General features: G+C 36.7%; 1 protein-coding gene across 1 annotated transcript in view; it reads left to right on the top strand.

The window, feature by feature from the left end:
- LOC150104706 (fat-like cadherin-related tumor suppressor homolog) overlaps positions 1 to 19,228 on the top strand; it is a 573,066-nt gene that overhangs the window by 174,624 nt on the left and 379,214 nt on the right. Inside the window, exon 11 of the mRNA XM_090395611.1 lies at positions 11,881 to 12,089. Coding sequence (XP_090251737.1) covers positions 11,881 to 12,089 — 209 coding nt within the window. The remainder of the gene's footprint in view (positions 1 to 11,880; positions 12,090 to 19,228) is intronic.

Raw genomic sequence — 19,228 nt, 5'->3', positions numbered from 1 at the left:
AAACTTAAAATAGAGAATGACACATTTGTTAACAGTTATATCAGTGCTTTCATCAATGGTTAAGGTGTGGAAATTTGCAGATGCAATTTGCAGATGCAATTTTTGCTTCGCCAGCTGTCTGGGAGTTGAACATACTTTTCGATATGTTCATTAATATGTTGGACTGAAAGTAAAGAGTTATTCATCTTAACAATCAATAAGAACTTTAATCTGCTCTGGGTTTGATAGTTTTCTCTCTCGGTCATCTGAACTTTCACGTAGCATACACAGTACTCCTGTAGCTGGCAATGAACAAATACAAACAACACCAATTGTAGTATCATACATAAATATTTCACGCAGCTGAATGTTTATCAACTCATGAGCTTTTGGCTTAGCAGTTTTCACTATTTCATCCAGCCATTCACCTTTAAAGCAGTTAGCAGTTCGTTTTTGCTTCACACCTTTTGCTTCCTTTGAATTTGACATGGTGCATCAGTTTTTTTTGCAATTTTGTTATTTGAAGAATGTTTTTTATTGTTTTTATAAAATTACAAATGTACACTATTCACTGAATAACTTGGCAAGGCAAAAGCTGAACCAACACTAAACATTGCCGAGGGCAACACAAGAGCTAAAAGATATGCCTAGAGGCTAGATTTAATTAGCTTGGTTGTATCGCAATGCGTGTACACGAATTTAGTCTACTATTTTAAAATTCCTTTTAAAATAGTAGACTAATTAGAGAATTTTGAAACGCTACAATATTTTTAATTGTACTCTAATTTAAGTTTTTGAAAGTATTTAATTATTTTTATTAAAATTATGAAACCATTGTTTTAATTCGTCATGATCTTGAACTAATTTGATCAGCCAATCACGTTTGGGAATTTTCCATGAGTCAGGCCTGAGATGTAAATAAACTGCGTGCCATTCTATATGCTACTTAAAAATTACACATTTAAGCCACACCCCTTTCACTTTGGCATCAAATCGCCAGCCTCAGATAGGGTTACTGTTGATAATTTATAAGTTTTGTGCAACTTCAAGAATGTAATAAAAAAATGTGAAGTTATAGGCTTGAGCGTTGCCGAGTTACCGTATTTTTTAAAGAATTTATAGGTTAATGTTTAGGTGGAACTTCTTTAATTAATAAATTTTAATTTCATCTTGAAAATCTAGTGTGCACATATTTTTTGCTTTGTGCACTAGTTGTAAAACGTGTGCGTGTGCACATGCTCACAGCTTAGAGGGAACATTGTTGGGGAGTGTTTCATAGCAGATGCTAATTCTAAAATAAGTCTCTCAGACCTATAATGACTTCTACATGATGTCAACATCTTCCTTCATTTAATCCTATGTGGAAGAGTATCCAGAGCATGGTGTGCTAGTCCTGACTTGGTATACAGATGAACATGAATGTATTTGTGTTCTTCATGGCAGATGTTAACTGATCTACCAGTCTGTCCAAAGCAGGCCAAACTCAAACCACTCATTCAGTTAGCTAACTTCATCCATTCTCCTAAAATTCAACTTCATCCTTTTGCATATTGTGGGGTGTGTAAAGTTCCTTCTGCCTGCAATTTGTTCTGCTTTCAGACTACAGCCTTGTCTTACCTTCTAATCAAGAGTCTTGCAACAGCACAAGTCCCAAATGATTGGAAGGAAGGTTATATTCTTCCACTTCACAAAAATGATAAGGCTAAGGCTCTAAATTATAGGTCATCTATATATATTGAAAGACTTTTGATAGACTGCCACACAACAAGTTTGTAATGAAATTAAAGCAAATGATACTGGATGCTAGATTATTGAGTTGGATATATGACTGACTGTCAGATAGGTTTTGGATTTCAGTGGAGATATACAGCTGTTTGAAGATTATGCAAAAGTGGGGAGAATGATGAAGAATCAAGTAGATTGTGACATTACAGCAGTATTTTAATAATTGTATGAATGGGTAAGTGAGTGGAACTACCAGTTTAATGTTGCAAAATGTAAGGTTATGAAATTTGGTAGGCAACAATGGGATGCATTGTATACAGTTGGTGGAGGAAATTTTGGAGAAAGTTGAGGAGATAAGAGACCTTGGAATGGAGTTCATTTTATGATGAATTCTTGGAGTGGAGGCGAACAAGGATCAGAAATTCAGAGGTCACATTGCACAAGTTGTGAAGACATCATATCAGATTATGGCAATGATGCAGAGAACCTTAACTTATAGAGCTAAAGAGACTCTGGTTCCATTGTATAAGGTTTTGATCAGGCCTCGTATGGATTATTGTGCACAGATTTGGTCCCCTGGTTTTCTGATGATGATGATGAGGATATTGGAAAGGGTCCAGAGAAAACTGACTAAGGCTGTAACTGGTCTTTAGGATGTGGAATATGTGGACAGATGGAGAGAGAGAGAGAGAATGCCGTTTGGAAAGCTTCAGAATAGGAGGAAGAAGGCAGATATTATTGAGTCATTTAAGTTTGTGAGGAGTTAATAACGGGTTAATGTGAAAGAAATTTTTTATAGAATGGGAGAAGGGGGGGTAGAACAAGGGGGACATCTGTGGAAGCTGTATGAGGAGGATGTGAGCAGGGACATAAGGAGCAGGTTCTTTGCATGGAGAGTGGTTGGTGAGTGGAATGCATTGCCTCATTGTGGTGAATGTAGATACATTGAATTTAAGCAAGGTTTGATGGGCTTTGTGTATAACAGTATTTGTCTCCCACAATGAGTCTTTTGATTCCATGGAGATCTAGTGTTAATAATAATTAAAATTTTGTCTTAAATTTCTTCTCATTCTGGTGGTTGCTTACCATCTTACATCTAATCCATAACAATTGCTGTGGTATATAGATGTGCATTGCTTGTTCTAGATGTGTTATGACCAGTCCTTATTCACTATCATTCTTATCAGTCTTTTTTCCTTGTAATTCAGCATCTCATCAGAAGCTGAAACATAGATCCTCACCACCTTCTAGATCCTCACCACCTTCTCATCTCTAAGAAACTAAGGTGATCAAATCTGGGCACATGCACAGTAGTATCAAAATCTTATAAAGAGCAATGATGACTTCCTTATCTTCATTTGTCAATGTGCTCTTCAACCTTCAAGGTACTCTGAAATGCAACTCCTTTTTCACGATCACTCCCAAATCATTAGCCTCATCAATACTTTCCCATGAAACCTTGCAATGGTTTCATACTTAACCTTATTTTTTGCCATGTTGAACTGGTAATCATTATCATTTGCCCACATTGAACCTATTTAAGTCATACCATAAAATCTCTAGATCAGCTTTATTAGCTATTGTCCCAGTTTAGCATAATTAGCAATGAATAGAATCCAGTATTTTCAGGACTGCGGCAACTTGTATATAGAAACTAATGACTTCACATTACTTGCCCCAGTCCTGAAAATACTTCAGGTGCAAACTTTGTTTGCTCACACTTGGATAAAGAATAAAACCAAGCATATAATTTCTTGGTATCTTTAATTTAGTGTATAATCAAGTGGAAAAACTTCCAACAACTATCTCTAATCTAGAGTATTTTAATAATAAGGTGTGACACCTTTTGACTACTCATATATGAAAATATGACTTGCATTACGTCAACCTTTCAGGATTCAAACCTGCAGGCTGCAGGTTCAAATCCTGCCATGGGCATGGATGTTTGTGATTGTCTGTGGAAAAACCAGTGGTGGTGGTGGTGGTCAGCGGTAGATGGCATTGGTGTAGTTGTGGTCAGTTGGTGGATTGAGTGGTGGAGACAGAGTTGTAGACAGGTGTCCTCCCTCGATGAGTCTTTGGACTCCCTGGAGGTGTCAAATAATAATAATATCAACTCTGGGTCTGGCTCCCATTGATGAAACCTCAATAAAGGTCGAATGAATTAAAATACCATTTATAGAAGGTTAGAAAAAAAACATGGATTTGAAAACCAGCAATATGACATCCAAATGCTTTATAATATTTTATTGTTCACTCAGACGTTTTTCATATTTAGAAAGATGCATTCTACGAGATATCAAATTTATCACTAGATGGTGTAGACCACCTACATTATGCAATATTCACCAGGTGGGGGGATAAAATTCTGTCTATTCTTGCTATGAGAGGTTTTTTAAATAGTTCCATCCACTTAATTCAATGTAGTCTTATAGTCAATTGCAGGAATGACTGGAGAGCAATCCCAGGCAGAGAAGGCCAACTCAAGGTGGTTAATCCAGATGGGGCTAACCACCTGGGTATCAGTCATCTTTGCGCTTTAGTTTCAATTGGTTTTTTGGTTGTTCATCTATATGAGATTGGTTAAAAAGGAAAGCTATAGCCTTTAGCTATATGATGATATAAAAGACCTGAGGCCTTTTCTCTCTCTCTCTCTCATGCTATCTATCTGTCTTTTTTTCTCCTAATACTATTAGGCTCTCTTACACCCCTATACTAACTACTGCTCTAGACCTATGATGAGAAACCCTTTACTTTTTCACCTCAATAAAGGTCGAAACTGGTCTGGGTAGTGACCCTTCCCATAATGCATAGCATTATACATGCCCATAAAGATGTGCTTTGCATTATGGCAGTGGTTCTCAAACTGTGGGAGTGCAACCCTCAGGGGGGAATGAATACCTTGAAGGGGGGGCACCACATACTTTCCTGCAGATAAAAATTAAAACTGCCCTAAATCAGTTTTAAAAATAACAACGAATAAAAATACAGAAAGAAAAACTTTTGATGATACAGGTTTTAATTATCATGAATTTCAAAATAACTAATAATTATTTTTACACTCACACCATAACCACTCAAATGCAGTCCATCACTCATACTGCTCACTTCGTCCCTCAAACTCATTCCACACATTAACAAACTGTACTCCCGTCTCCTCGCACATTTCAGTCAGCATATCATTTATAATCCTTGCTCTCCGCCTCATTTCACCACAGTCATACCTAGGCAACATACTAACTACCCTTCCTGTCACACTATTCTCTTTTATCCTTCTAAGCAGCCTCCTGATATCCATTCTGACACACTCTTTGTCCTCTCTCAAATCATTCATACCTATTAATACTATTAACTCTTTTGCTCGCTCCTGCCTCATATCCAATGCCTCAATCACTTTACTCATTTTAGCACCTGGAAAACATACCTTGCGCATTTTATCCTTCAGCACACCTTTAATAATGGAGTCACCATACAACGCCACTCACTCATCTTTCGTTAACTCTTTCATGCCATCATTATTTATTTTAATAGTTTTTAACCCGAATTTTCTTAATTTCATTCCGCATCCATTTCATTTCTTGCCTCATCCAATCCATTTCAACTTCTGAATCACACGACACATTCTCTCTATCATTCAATCTTTCTAACTCTAGATCTCCTCTTCTCACTTTCAGTCTCATTCATCCATCTTTGTTTCCATACTTTCGGTCCAACATGCATCCTACTTTCGCTATCATTCTTCCTATTTTCACACTCATTCATCTTTGTTTCTGTATTTTCAGTCCAACATGCGTTGAACGTTCACTATCGTTCATTCTTTTTTCGCTATCATCCATTCTTTCGATTTTTTTCACTTTCTAGTTCCATTTGTTCTCTCAATTTCGTTTCCTTCTGCCACTCTCACCTCACTTTCGTCCCTTTTAAGATCCGTTACAGTTTTCAAATCGCTCTTTTTCTTTTTTACTAATTTTTTGACATTTTTTCGCCTCTCTTTCTCACCAACCTTCTCTTTCAAATGTGCTCATTTTCCCCCGCAACAATTTTGCTACTAACACTTCCTGTCATCGATTTCATATTTGCATTCATCAATTCCTCGTTCAGGTCACATTTTGCACACACCCTCCTTCCATCCTCACCAAATATCCACAAATCATTTATGTAATCGAAAGAATACATATAACAGACTTCACACTTAACGAAATGACTGAAATCTAAATTAAAGTCATGGAATGACAATGCCGCCGCCATTTTTTGCAGGTTACTGTCTAATAATAACGATTTCGTAATTAAGTTTTGGGGAAAAAAATCCCCCACACTAATAAAACCGGTAGCGCACAACGTTTACAGCCTCTCTTACTCAAACAATTACGCATATATATTTAATTTTTCCTAGAAAACTTATCCCAATCAGGAGCTCTTCTTATACATGTCACTGTGCTTGACTCATGAGCACCCTCTATTATTTAGAGCCACCTTTATGCAAAGGAGCATAGACTTCAAACTTAAGCTAAATAACCAATTAAGAGACATTGACAATTCCTTTGCACATTCACGCAACACCCGAGCTGATATTCCATCTAAATCTCCAGCAATGTTTGCATTTAAATTTTGCAATATTAAGTATCTCTGATTTTTTATCTTCAATACTTGCATTATCTATTGCTACAGGTACAGAGATATCCTCACTTGGGCGATACACTTTTGAAAAGTGATCACTCAGTAATTCTACTATTACATCTGAATTTGTCACCTCAATACCATCAGCATCCACTAAAATTATCCTTCCAAAGTCATTCTTCCTTTTACTTGCCACATAGCAGAAAACTCTTTGGGATTACTCTTAATATCCTTGACCAAGGTCTTCTCATAATCTGATTTAGCTTTTCTTACTAAGCTGGTAACCTTCCTAGTTTGAGCCTCGTACTGCTCATGGGTGTACTGATTGCCTTTCTCCTTGTAAATTCTTCATAACATTTTCTTTCTTTGCAGATTGAACTTGATACTACTACTACTCATCTATCTAACACCTACCTTGTTTGTCTTCCTGACCATGGGGATACATTCTGATATTGCCTTCCTCAGATACCCACTGATTTTATCCCATGGACTGCTAACATCTTTCCCCTGCAATATGTTCTGCCATGGGATGGCTGTAAGCTCACTCCGAAGCTTGTTATAATTGCCTAACCTGTAGTTCCATATATATACCCCTTCTTAAGAGAGAAATCCACATCATGATTGCTCTCACCAATTGGAGGTAACGAGAACACCTTACTTATGCATATGTCCTCTCAACCAATGACCAGGTCCAACACTCTCACACCATGTGTCCCTTCAGTTATGTGCTGTTTCAAATAATTATCTCTTAGAAGATATATGAATTCCATTTCCTTTTTGCCACTGATATTTCCTCCTTCCAGTTGATATCACCATAATTAAAATCCCCCATAATAATCACTAACCCTGCACTCATTGCACTAATTTGCTGATGCACGAATTCAATATCACCCCCTGTATCCCCTGGCCTATAGCAGCAACCAACTGTATATTTGGTTGCGTTGGTCACTATTTCACACCAGACCACCTCAAATGAACTATCATTCATATGGCTATCCTCTTGACATACTACTTTCTTTGGCTGCAACTCATCGGCTATCATCAACAGTACTCCTCTCCCCCATTCTATCTTCTCTATCCTCCCTGAAAATACTGTACCCATTACATTCAATTCCAGTAACCACATCTTCTGCTAACAGCCAAGTTTCACTAATGCCTACAACTTTTGGTGAGATTGCACTGACTAATGCCAAAAATTCTTCCCTCTTATTTCAAATGCTTCTTGGATTACTATACAGAAATATTCCTTTTAGTTCTTGTACCAGCATTAGAACTGATATACATCACTAATTTCAGTACTCCCATACGATTTTTATCCACTATTCTACAATTTATTCCATGAATAAGGATCAACAAATATACAATCACTGCATAAGTTGTATATTCTCCCTCTTACACTCAACCTTTTCAATTTTAGTTTCCCTGCCCAATTTCTTCAACTTGTTCAGAAAACAGTAACTTCTTCAATCGCTTATGACTTTCCATGTTCAGATGCAACCCATCTCTTGCATAGAGTTGTCTTTTGCCTTCAAATACACTCCAGACATCAACCAATTCCAGAGCTCTTTTTTTGCACATTCTTGCAATCACATCATTCATTGTCATTGCTCGTCTACTTAACTTATAATTGTCAAAACGAAGCAGCACACACACAGTTCTCCCTTTGACACTTTTCTTCTTCACAATATCAAATTTGAAAACACACCCCAACTCAACATCACCAGAGTTAAAGATCGGTACTATCAACATAAGAAGCCTGAATGGCAAAGAAATGGAGCTAGCTGAGGAATTAGATAAGTACCAGATCGACATAATAGGGGTGACTAAAACAAAAAAGGCAAAAACTGGTGAGATCTTTCTGAGCAATAAATACAAAATGTTATATTCAGGCAATGATAATCAAGGAGAAGAAGGAGTAGCCATAGTATTCAACACAAAATATGAGGCTAATCTTCTTGAATGGCAGTCAGTCTCAAGTAGAGTAATGTGGGCAAATATGAAAATGGGGAACTGGACAATGAGACTTATTTGTGCCTATGGTCCCACAGAAGGTTCTACTAAGGTAGAAGTGGAGGAATTTTTTGAAGCTTTAGAAAAAGCAACTGACACAATGAAAAAGGAAAAGTTGGTACTTGTTGGGGATCTAAATAGTAGAGTAGGAAATGATTGTGAGACATACAAAAATATTTTGGGAAAATTTGGAGAAAAGAGCAAAGCTAATAATAATGGCAAATATCTGTTGGATTTCTGCTCAGGACATGGACTGGTTATTACTAACACCATGTTCCAATGTAAAAATGTGCACAAATTCACATGGAGAGAAGAGGCAAGGAATAAGAAAAGTCTCATTGACTATGTTATTGTTGATAGTGATGTTTTCTCCCTGGTGCAGGACACGAGAGTGTACAGAGAATTTGAAATTGGAAGTGATCACTATTTAGTCTTGAGCAGGATAAAATTGAATTTCACATTGAAAAGAATAACATGTAAGAAAGTTTTAAAGTGAATAAAAGTTGAGCAGCTCTTAGATCTGAACTGTAGACTAAAATACACAAAGATTATTGAAGAAAAAATGAGAGTTTGAGAACAGGAATCAAACCTTGGGGATTCAGTGGCAAGCCTTGAAGGAAGCCCTGATCGATTCAGCTAGAGAGGCATGTGGTGAAGTTGTCTGCAAGGATAGAAAAATTAGAACTCCATGGTGGACACAGAAAGTTAAAGAGGCAGTGAAGGAAAAGAAGAAAGCATATCAAATGTTTCTGGCAAATAAGTCAGCTCGTGCTCTTAGAGAATACAGAGACAAATGCAAGAATGCTAAACAGTGTGTAAAACTAGCCAAAAGAAAGTCATGGGAGGACTTTGTCAAGAATATAGAAAATAAATATCATGAAGGTGGCAAAATATATTGGAGGTTGTTGAAGAAGCTTAGGAATGGAGGAAAGAATGCTGTAAAAGGAGTTAGAGATGATAAAGGTGACATGAAAATGGGAGAAAAAGATATCCTTGAAGTATGGAGTAATTACTTCAAAAAACTGCTAAATGAAACAAACAATGATGACAATACAGTGGTAAAAAACACTGACCAGGCATGCACTCAAGAATACATATCCATACTTGAAATAGAAAAAGCCATCAAAGGCTTGAAATGTGGAAAGGCAGCAGGAGTAGATGATATTCGACCTGAAATGCTGAAGTATAGTGGTATAAAAGTCTTACAGTGGCTGCACTGCATAGTTCAGAAAGCCTGGACAGAGGGACGAATTCCCGATGATTGGAGTAGAGCTCTAAGAGTGCCCATATATAAAAAGGGAAATAAAACTCAATGTGAGAATTATCGAGGTATTTCCCTACTGAGTGTTCCTGGCAAGATCTATGCAAGTATACTTGAGAAACGGTTGAGAAGAATTGTGGAAGAAAAGGTGGGTGAAGAACAAGCTGGATTCAGGCCAAATACAGGCTGTCAGGATCAGATCTTCACTTTACGAGAAATAGTCGAGAAAGCTTGGGAATATAACAATGATCTGTATTTAAGTTTTTGTTGATTTGGAAAAGGCATAAAACAAGGTACCAAGAGAGAAGCTATTCAATACACTACAGTTATATGGTGTCAATGGGGCATTATATCAAGCAATATTATTTATATTATATTGCTTGATATAATGCCCCATTAATACTATTTTTTTAATGGGGCATTATATATATACTATTTATACAATACTTGATACTATTATTTGAGTTGTAAGTCAGCAGTTAGAATTGAAGGAAGTACAGGTATTTGACAAATTACCACATGGAACTCTGTTATTCAAATTAGAATAAATGGGATTGGATATGACATTGATTGTGTGGATAAGGGAGTGGCTGCTGAACAAATATCAGTAAGTTTTGTATGGAGAGGCAGAATCAAGGCAAGAAAAGGTGACTAGTGTGGTCGAAAGGTTCATTGCTGGGACCACTACCTTTTAATTTGTACATAAATGATATAGGAAATAACATGAAACGTAATATTCAGTGGCTGATGATGGGAAATTAGGTAGAGTAATAGTTATTTAGAGTGACATGAAGAGCTTGTAGGTAAATTTAAATAGGCTGTCAGTATGGACAAAAGATAATGGGTGTCAGTTTAATGAAGAGAAATGTAAAGTTATGCATTTTGGGATAAATAGCTGTGTATCACATCAATGACACTCTACTCCAGGAAATAAATAAAGCTAGAGGTTAAGGGTAGACAGTGAGTTAACTCACTGTCTAAAGTAGCTCATAAGATTGCTTTGCTATTGAAGAACACACTAGCAAGTAAATTAAAGATACCAAGAAATTATATACTTGGTTTAATCCTTTATCCAAGTGTAAGCAAACAAAGTTTGCACCTGAAGTATCCTGAAAATACTTCAGGTGTGGGTTCGAATCCCACTTTTGACAGTTTTTTTTTTTTTTTTTGGTCATATGGATTTCTTAGGGTCCATAAGGTGGTAAAGAAGAAGATTCACTGATGAGTGACTAAGCTGGTGACATGTCTGTGGAATGCTCCCTATGCGTATAGGTTAAAGGTTTGTTGGTTACAAAGTTTAATTGATAGGCAGAAAAGAGGGGACATGATAGAAACTTTTAAGAAATTAAATGGGATTCATAAAATTGATGGAAAGGAAATTCTTCAATATATGACAAGTAGTCAATGAACTAGGTGCAATCCATGGAAGTTCTGTGAGAGTGTGGTTAGTAGGGATGTGTGGACCAGATTTTTTGCAATAAAGGTGAATGAGTAGACTGGATCGCAAGAATTAGTTGCGAGTTTCCTGACAGTGAATGAATTTAAGAAGTATATAGGTTTTATGTGTGTGATGGTTAGTTCGGGTCTCCCACAATGAGCCTCCTGACTCCATGGAGATGGATACCATATATTAATAATAATCAGAGATGTCTGCCATGGTTCCTCATCACTTTGTTTTCAGTGACTTCAGCATTTCCCCCTCCTATATTGATTCAGACTCTCTCTCTCTCTCTCTCTCTCTGAGTACAAACTAATGGATTGGTTAGCATCAAAATTATGTGTTAGATGGATTATGAATCCTCCAGACATATTTTTATTAGGTTTGGTCCAACAATTTGCCATGGAATCCCCCACTGGCATATCATCACATTTTCAAAGGATGTTATTCACCCTTAAATGGAATATCCCATGAAGTACTATCACATTCTCGAAGAATATTGTTAATGTCATATATTAGAAGGAGGGAAGAGAGAGAGAGAAGGAAATAAAATCAGATTTCTGCTCCTGAAAATAAAATTATTATCCATTCTTCTGTGTTGTGTCACTAAATGATGTCACCCAACACCTTGATTAAGAATGTTGCTTAATTGGTTATGGTTTTTATTATCCTCTAGTAATATTAATAAATTTCTCTGATAATCTGCTAAATACTATAGCTCTTCTAAATTCTTTACTAATATGAGCAGAACATGCTAATGAATAGTTCACATATAACAGCAGTGCGCATATATTGTTGTAAATTCACTTATTAAACTTTCTTAGTAATAGCACAATTCATTATATCACAGGTACTTTATATGCTAGAGTCATCTTAGATAGAGAGAAACGACATCTGTATGAAATACCTGTGATAGCTGCTGATGGAGGAGGCCGCTTGGGATATGCTACTGTACGTGTTACTGTTACCGATGTTAATGACAATGCTCCACAGTTTGCTGCCGCAGAATATAAAGCTACTGTTCATGAAAATACTACTGTAGGGACAACCATACTTCAGGTAAGTTATTAATGATTTAATTGGAGAAATATCATTTAACTATTATCATCTCAGAATGTTGATTAATTGCCAGTATGGGTACTTCAAGTTTCTTACATTTGCATTATATTCTATCTTGGGTAACTAAATTTTTTCTAGTAAAGACTAATCCTAGAATCAAAGCTTATTACCTCCTGTTAAAAAAGGAAGGGGCATTCAGGTAATATTTCAGGTGTGGGTTTAAATCCCACTTTTGACAGGTTTTTTTTTTTTTTTTTGTCACATGGATTTCTTAGGGTCCATAAGGTGGTAGAGAAGAAGATTCAGTGATGAGTGACTAAGCTGGTGGCACGTCTGTGGAATGCTCCCTATGAGGATAGGTTGAAGGTTTGTACAAAGTTTAATTGATAGGCAGAAAAGAGGGGGACACTTCTATGTTACCCAGTGCCTACATATCTATGTGTGTCTTCTTGCAAACATTTGCTGAATACGCACCTACTTTACAATATGAGAATGTGGACCTCACATCCTTCCTAACCATACCCTAAATCAGCTTTCAGGAATGACTCTGACTTCTCCCTCACAACTACATGCTACAAATTCTCACATCTGTCTATACTAAAAAGATTCGTTTATCAAATTGTAATGTCCCTATCATATCATCACTTCTCATGCATCTATTTCTAAACTTATAAATCATATTTCTTCAATTCTCATATGCACAATTCCATATTGTGGTTATTTATCATCTAGGTTACCCACCACTAGATATTTTTTTTGACTGACTGAGTGAGAGGACAAAGAAGAAGAGAGTCATGGGGGGGGGGGGTCACAGATGAGTAAGGAATGGATGGATGTGTGACAGGTATGATGTATGGAGAAGTGTGATTTGTAATGTGCAAAATAGAATACTAGAGAAATGCTTATCTGGAGGAATGATACAGATTATGATTGATAAACACAATGAAAGTGTAGATGTGATGAGATATAGTAATAGTGGGTATGAATAACTTAAAATGTAGCCTGAATCAGCAGGTGAGAGATCTGAGATTAATTAGAAATTATGCATCAGAAATGTGATATGAGAAAGCCTAGTTTAGGAGAAGAGCACTAATAATGAACAACATGATATGATAAAAAGAATTTGTCAGAAGAGAGGTCTGGATTATATAGATTCCTGGAGTGTGATAAAAGAGAGTGGCTGCATTTGAACATGAACAGGTGCAGACATCTAGAGAGATTTCTGTTCTCTGGACAAGTGAGAGGATAGCAGGGAAACTAGAGTTACCAGGATGGGGAGATGGTAGCAGGGATGATGAATTGTGAGGATAGACACTTGGAAAAGGGGAGAATGTATGCTACGGAGTCAAGCGGAATTTTGATGGAATAATAATAAAGAGATATTGGAATAGCGATAATGCACCGAAGCATCTCTCTGTATAATTACCACAAGTATCAGGAATTAAGGGAATCAACTGGTGTCATCAATAGCTCTCAGGGTATCAAAGATTGTTAGAATCAGTGAAACATGGTTCATAAAAGAGGTTGTTCTGATAGGAGTAGAAACTGAATGTGTCTAAAAAGAAGTGCAAAAGAAGATGCATGCATCAGCAAATTCTCAGTGGTGAGTAACTGTTATGTAGGACTTTCTCGATGGAGGGCAGAGAGAGAGAGAGATGGATACTAAAGATTTTATGATGTCATGTTTTTTTTTTAGATGGATGGTGAGCTCATGTATTATAGATATAACAACCTGAAAAAGTTGGCTTTTGGTAGACAGAAGCGGAAATGGTCTATTTTGTTTGCTTTTGATGTGTACATCAAAAAAGGAAATACCTGTAGATGGTTCCTTTTGTGGTGTGAACTTGATACTAAGATACAGGGTGTTGATTTTTTGTAGAGTTCAAGTTCTATGTGACTCCAAACTGCAATGATGTTGCTGACATAGCATAGCCACATTGTTGGTTTTGGGTAAGAGTGAAAATTATTTCTTCTAGGTGTTCAAGAAAAAAGTTAGCTAAGTTGGGTGATAAGGGCAAGCCCATTGCTGATCCTTCCTGTTGCTTATATATAGCATTACACAATCTTTTGTATCCAGAGCACACAAGATTTGTTCTTCTGAAGAATCCCTAAAACAAGAATTGGAAATTATTAAAGACACAGCCTTACTAAATGGATATAATCCAATAACAACCCAAAAAATAATTAACCAATCTCCTACAAATCAACTCAGACAAGAAGCAGCTCATAGGACTCCCATTCCATATATTAAAGGCATCTCTGAACATGTGGCAAAAATTATGAGAAAATATTTTGTAGAAATGAGTTTATGAGGAGTGATTTCTTGTGAGGAGTGGTTTCTTTGCATGGAGGGTGGTTGAACCATGGAATGCATTGCCTGATGGAGTGGTGAGAGCAAGAACGGTCAATGAGTTTAAGAAGTGGTATGATAGACTTTGTGTTTCTTGGGGAGGGGGGACCTCCCCTCGATGAGTCTTGATAGACTTTGTGTTTCTTAGGAAGGACCTCCCACGATGAGTCTTTTGACTCCATGGAGGCCTGAATAATAATAATAATAATATCAACTCATTGCTACCTACAAACCCATCAACCAAATTCACAACTTTCTACCTTCTGCAAACTCTTACCAATGATTCTCTGTGGCATATACCGAGTACCATGTTTGTGTAACTTGTCTTACTATGGACAAACAGAAAGATCTATAAATAAACATATCTCTGAACTTCAAGACCACTTCTGCCTTATCCAGGGGCATGGCAATATGTGCAATGTGTGCAACGCACACAAGCGCCAGGATAGTAAAGGTGCCAAAGATTTCAGGCGAGGAGGAAATACTTAAAAAAAATATTATTCATTAATTATATCAAAATAAATTACATTTTTGTTTAAATTTTAATTATATTTTATAGATGTGTCTTAAACAAATTATTTATAATCACTTATTTGTTATTATTCCTTAAGATGTTATTTTATTCTGATCCTAGTTCTAACAAGTAGTTTAGCATAAACAAATAAAAACTTGAACTTACGTGAGTGATGCGCATTTGAATTTGTTTAATCTTGTTCACACTCGCATTTGCTCTAAACATATATAAGAAAATCTGCTGCAGTTTTTAACTTTATTCTATATTCTGCTGTTATCAGCAGAATATAGGCAACATCTTGCAATGTACCTGAATCATCATGAGAAAAATTTAAATCATTTGAACAATTACAAGAAATGGACAGAATTAATTACATCCTTAAAAAATAAAACTTGTATTGATAATTTGCAGCAAACAGTTTTAGATAATCAAAGGAAACATTTGTATGAAGTTATAATAAAAAGAATAATTTTTGTAGTACAGTTTTTAGGCTAATAAAATCTAGTTCTTCGTGGTAAAAGCAGTAAACTTTACGATCACAACAATGGCAATTTTTTAAAATGCATTGAGATGTTAGAAAAGTTTGATCCTTTTATATCGGAACACACTCGACGTGTAGCTAATGATCCTGACTTTAAAAGTATGCCCTCCTATTTAAGAGATAAAATTCAAAATGAAATACTCACTTTATTGGCATCAAATATTAAAAATAACGTTTTTATAAAATGTTTTTTTATTGGGGGGAGGGGTATAGGGGCACCAACTAAAGTTTTGCACACAGGCGCCGGACACTACTGGCACGCCCCTGGCCTTATCAAATGTCACAAATCTGGCCTTGCACTACATGGAATCAAATATGCTAACCACAGGATCCAATGGCACAATACCAAGTTACTACATAGATCCACATATAAACATGAATGGTTATATAAAGGAAGTGCTGAAGCCTTACTTCATAGACCTAATCTTAATCGAAATGACTGTCTCACTGTTCCAAAAGTGAGGGAAATTGTTATCCTCGGTTGTATTCAATAATTTATCTGCTGTATTTTAATTTACTTTAAGTGATTTTAATTTCAGCGCATGAGTTTTTAATCCATGAACATGGATTAAAAAAACTTATATAAAAATGACTGTATACGTAAAGAGATTCCAATTTAAGCATGTGCACTGCTTTTTTTTGTTTTTTTGAATTCAATTCCTATTGTTGTTCATTAGTTGTACTGATGATGTGTTATGATACATAAGATGAAATATTTACATAGTAAAAAGTTATTTACTGTGGCATATGTATTATTCTATAGTTAGAGTTGATTATTACAAACCTAGAGTGCTATGGCATAAGGAACTACAAGGGAAAGATGTTACCATCAAAAATGGTCAATGGGTGTTTTAAAGAAGCAATATCATGAAAGAAAATGAGATGGAGAAAACATAAAGAGAAATTTAATTAGCAAGTTCCTGAACATGCAAGAACAATAACTAGCATGATAAGGAAAGCAAAATCAAATTATAAGAAGAAATTAGCCAAACAAGACAAAGGTAATCACAAAGAGAACATTTGCTTTGTGATGAATAAAAGGAAGAATGATTATGGAAAGGTAATATTAATGAATACAGATGGTAGGAGGGTGACAGCAATAGAAGAAACGATTTAATTGCTGAGTGATCATTTTGTTTAACTGTGTTGTCCAATTAGAGATAATTGGATTATTATTATTATTATTATTCAGGCCTCCATGGAGTCAAAAGACTCATCGTGGGAGGTCCTTCCTAAGAACATAAAGTCTGTCAAGACTCATCGAGGGGGGGGGGGAGGTTCCCCCCCTAAGAAACACAAAGTCTATCATACTATGCCTTAAACTCATTGACTGTTCTCGCTCTCACCACTCCATCAGGCAATGCATTCCATGGTTCAACCACCCTCCATGCAAAGAAACCACTCCTCACCCTCCTGCTCACAGTTTCCTTTCGTAACTTCCAGAGATGGCCTCTTGTCATCACTCCTTCCTGCTGTTCAACCAAGCAAAAGAACTCCCCAGTGTCAACCCTGTAACCACCTCTCAACAGTTTAAAAGTCTCAATCATATCACCTCTCCTTCTTCTATCCACCAAACTCTGCAGTCCACATTCCCTCAGCTGATCCTCATAACCAAAATTGTACAGTCCTGAAACCTTCTTTGTACCCTTTCCACAGTTAATTTATCCCTTTCAAATCCTTGGGACCAAATCTGAGAACAATAGTCTAAGTGTGGTCTGATCAGAGACTTATACAATGGAATGATAACCCTTTTATCTCTGCAGGTCAGTGTCCTTCTCTTAATTGCAGCAATCCTCTGTGTTACCTTCACCACCTTTGCAATATGTCCCCTAAATTTCAGGTTTCTATCAACCCCATCAATCATGTTTCTATCAATCATCAACCCCAGATCTCTTGTCTCCCCTACTTCCTCCAGTATAACTCCTCCCATAGAGTATATAGCATCCCATCGATGTTTCCCATGGTTCAACCACCGCAAGACCTTACATTTTGATGCATTAAACTGACATCCCCATTCATTTGCCCATTTATCTAGCTTATTCAAATCCTCTTGCAGGGCTACCGCATCTGCACTATTACTAATAATCCTTCCCAGCTTTGCATCATCTGCAAACAACTGAATATCCCCTTGCAATTCACTGGCAATGTCACTGATATAAAGGTTAAACAATATAGGTCCTAGTACTGGACCTATAAGTCCTGTGGGGCTCCACTTGTAACCCTCTGCCTCCTTGAAACTGCTCCACCATACACAACTCTCTGTTACCTATCAGACAGCCAATCCTGAATCCAGTTGACCAATCTGACATCCAGACTCATGTACTGCAACTTAAATATCAGCTTATCATGTGGCACCCTGTCAAATGCCTTCGCTAAGTCTAAGAAAATTGCAGTATATGCCTTTGCCTCGTCTAACGTTCTTGTAACTTTATTATAAAAGGTTAGCATATTGCTAAAACAAGAGCGCCCTTTCACAAATCCACGTTGAGTCTCACAGATAACATTATCCTCATCTGCCCAATGCTGTATATGGTCCTTCACTACTTTCTCCAAGATCTTAACAACTGACACAGCTTCATCCTTACAGGGACTGCTTCCTTTTATAGGGACTGATGTGAGAATAGAGATAGAAAAATTGGAGGTACCTTAAATGTTGCCCATTCTCAATGTGAATACGGCCGTGGGATTGTATTGGATATCTGTTCTTGTGCTATGAGAACATGCAAGGGAATGAAATACCCTCTGACCAGGCTAAGTCTGGATTCTGGGAAGGTTCCAAAGGATGAATAGAAGCAAGACAGAAGTATCAGACTTCTTTTACATAAAGGAAACCCCAAGATAGAGGTAATAAATTATAGGATGCTCATATCTTGGAAGTAGTAGTTTATTATTATTATTTTCCTTACTCCCATGGAGTAACAAGACTCATTGCCTGAGGTCAACTCTAGCGAACACAAAGTCTATCATATCACTTCTTAAAATCATCTGCAGTCAGCACCCTCTCAGGTAATGCATTCCATGTTCCTATCACTCTCCATGCAAAAAACTTGCTTTTTACTCTTTTACTCATCACCTCCTTTTACAACTTCCAGGGATAGCCTCTTGTTCTTCTTCCTTTCCCTCATTCTGCTATATGGAAAATCTTCTCAGTGTTAATATGATAATAACCCTTCAAGAGCGTAAATGTGTTCATCATATTCCCCCCCCCTCCATCCCCTCTTTGCCTTCTGTCTTCCACACTCTGCAGTCTGCATGACTTAACCTTCCTAGTTCCTGATACTGCTTCCCCCATATACAATTCTCTGATAGTTATCAGAGAGTTATATATGGGGGAGCAGTATGGAATTCAAGAACACATTCATCTTATCAAAATGCACAGATCTGGTCTTGATGTTTGGAAATACATTTATTGACTGATTTTCCTGTTTGTCTGTAGTAGACACATTGCATGACATTGGTATTTGGTACACCAAGTGGCATCAGTGCTGAAAGTTTGTCTTTAGGAGAAGATAAGAAATTGTGAATCTCCATACAAAAAACTTGCTTCTTATCTTTTTACATATCCTTTACTTATATTTACTTTTACAACTTCCAGGAATGGACTCTTGTCCTTTTTCCTTTCCCTCATTCTGCCATATGAAATATGGTAGAATAAGGAAATTAACAATTCTTGTTAATATGATAACCCTTCAAGAGCTTAAATGTGTTGATCTTCCAAACTCTGCATATGCCAA

The sequence above is a fragment of the Typopeltis vanoorti genome, chromosome 7 (assembly GCF_054136105.1).
Source record: "Typopeltis vanoorti isolate ZY-2024b chromosome 7, IOZ_Tvanoo_1.0, whole genome shotgun sequence".
NCBI lineage: Eukaryota > Metazoa > Arthropoda > Arachnida > Uropygi > Thelyphonidae > Typopeltis > Typopeltis vanoorti.
The sequence above is the reverse complement of the archived record's forward strand: the minus strand, read 5'-3'. Positions and strand labels throughout refer to the sequence as shown.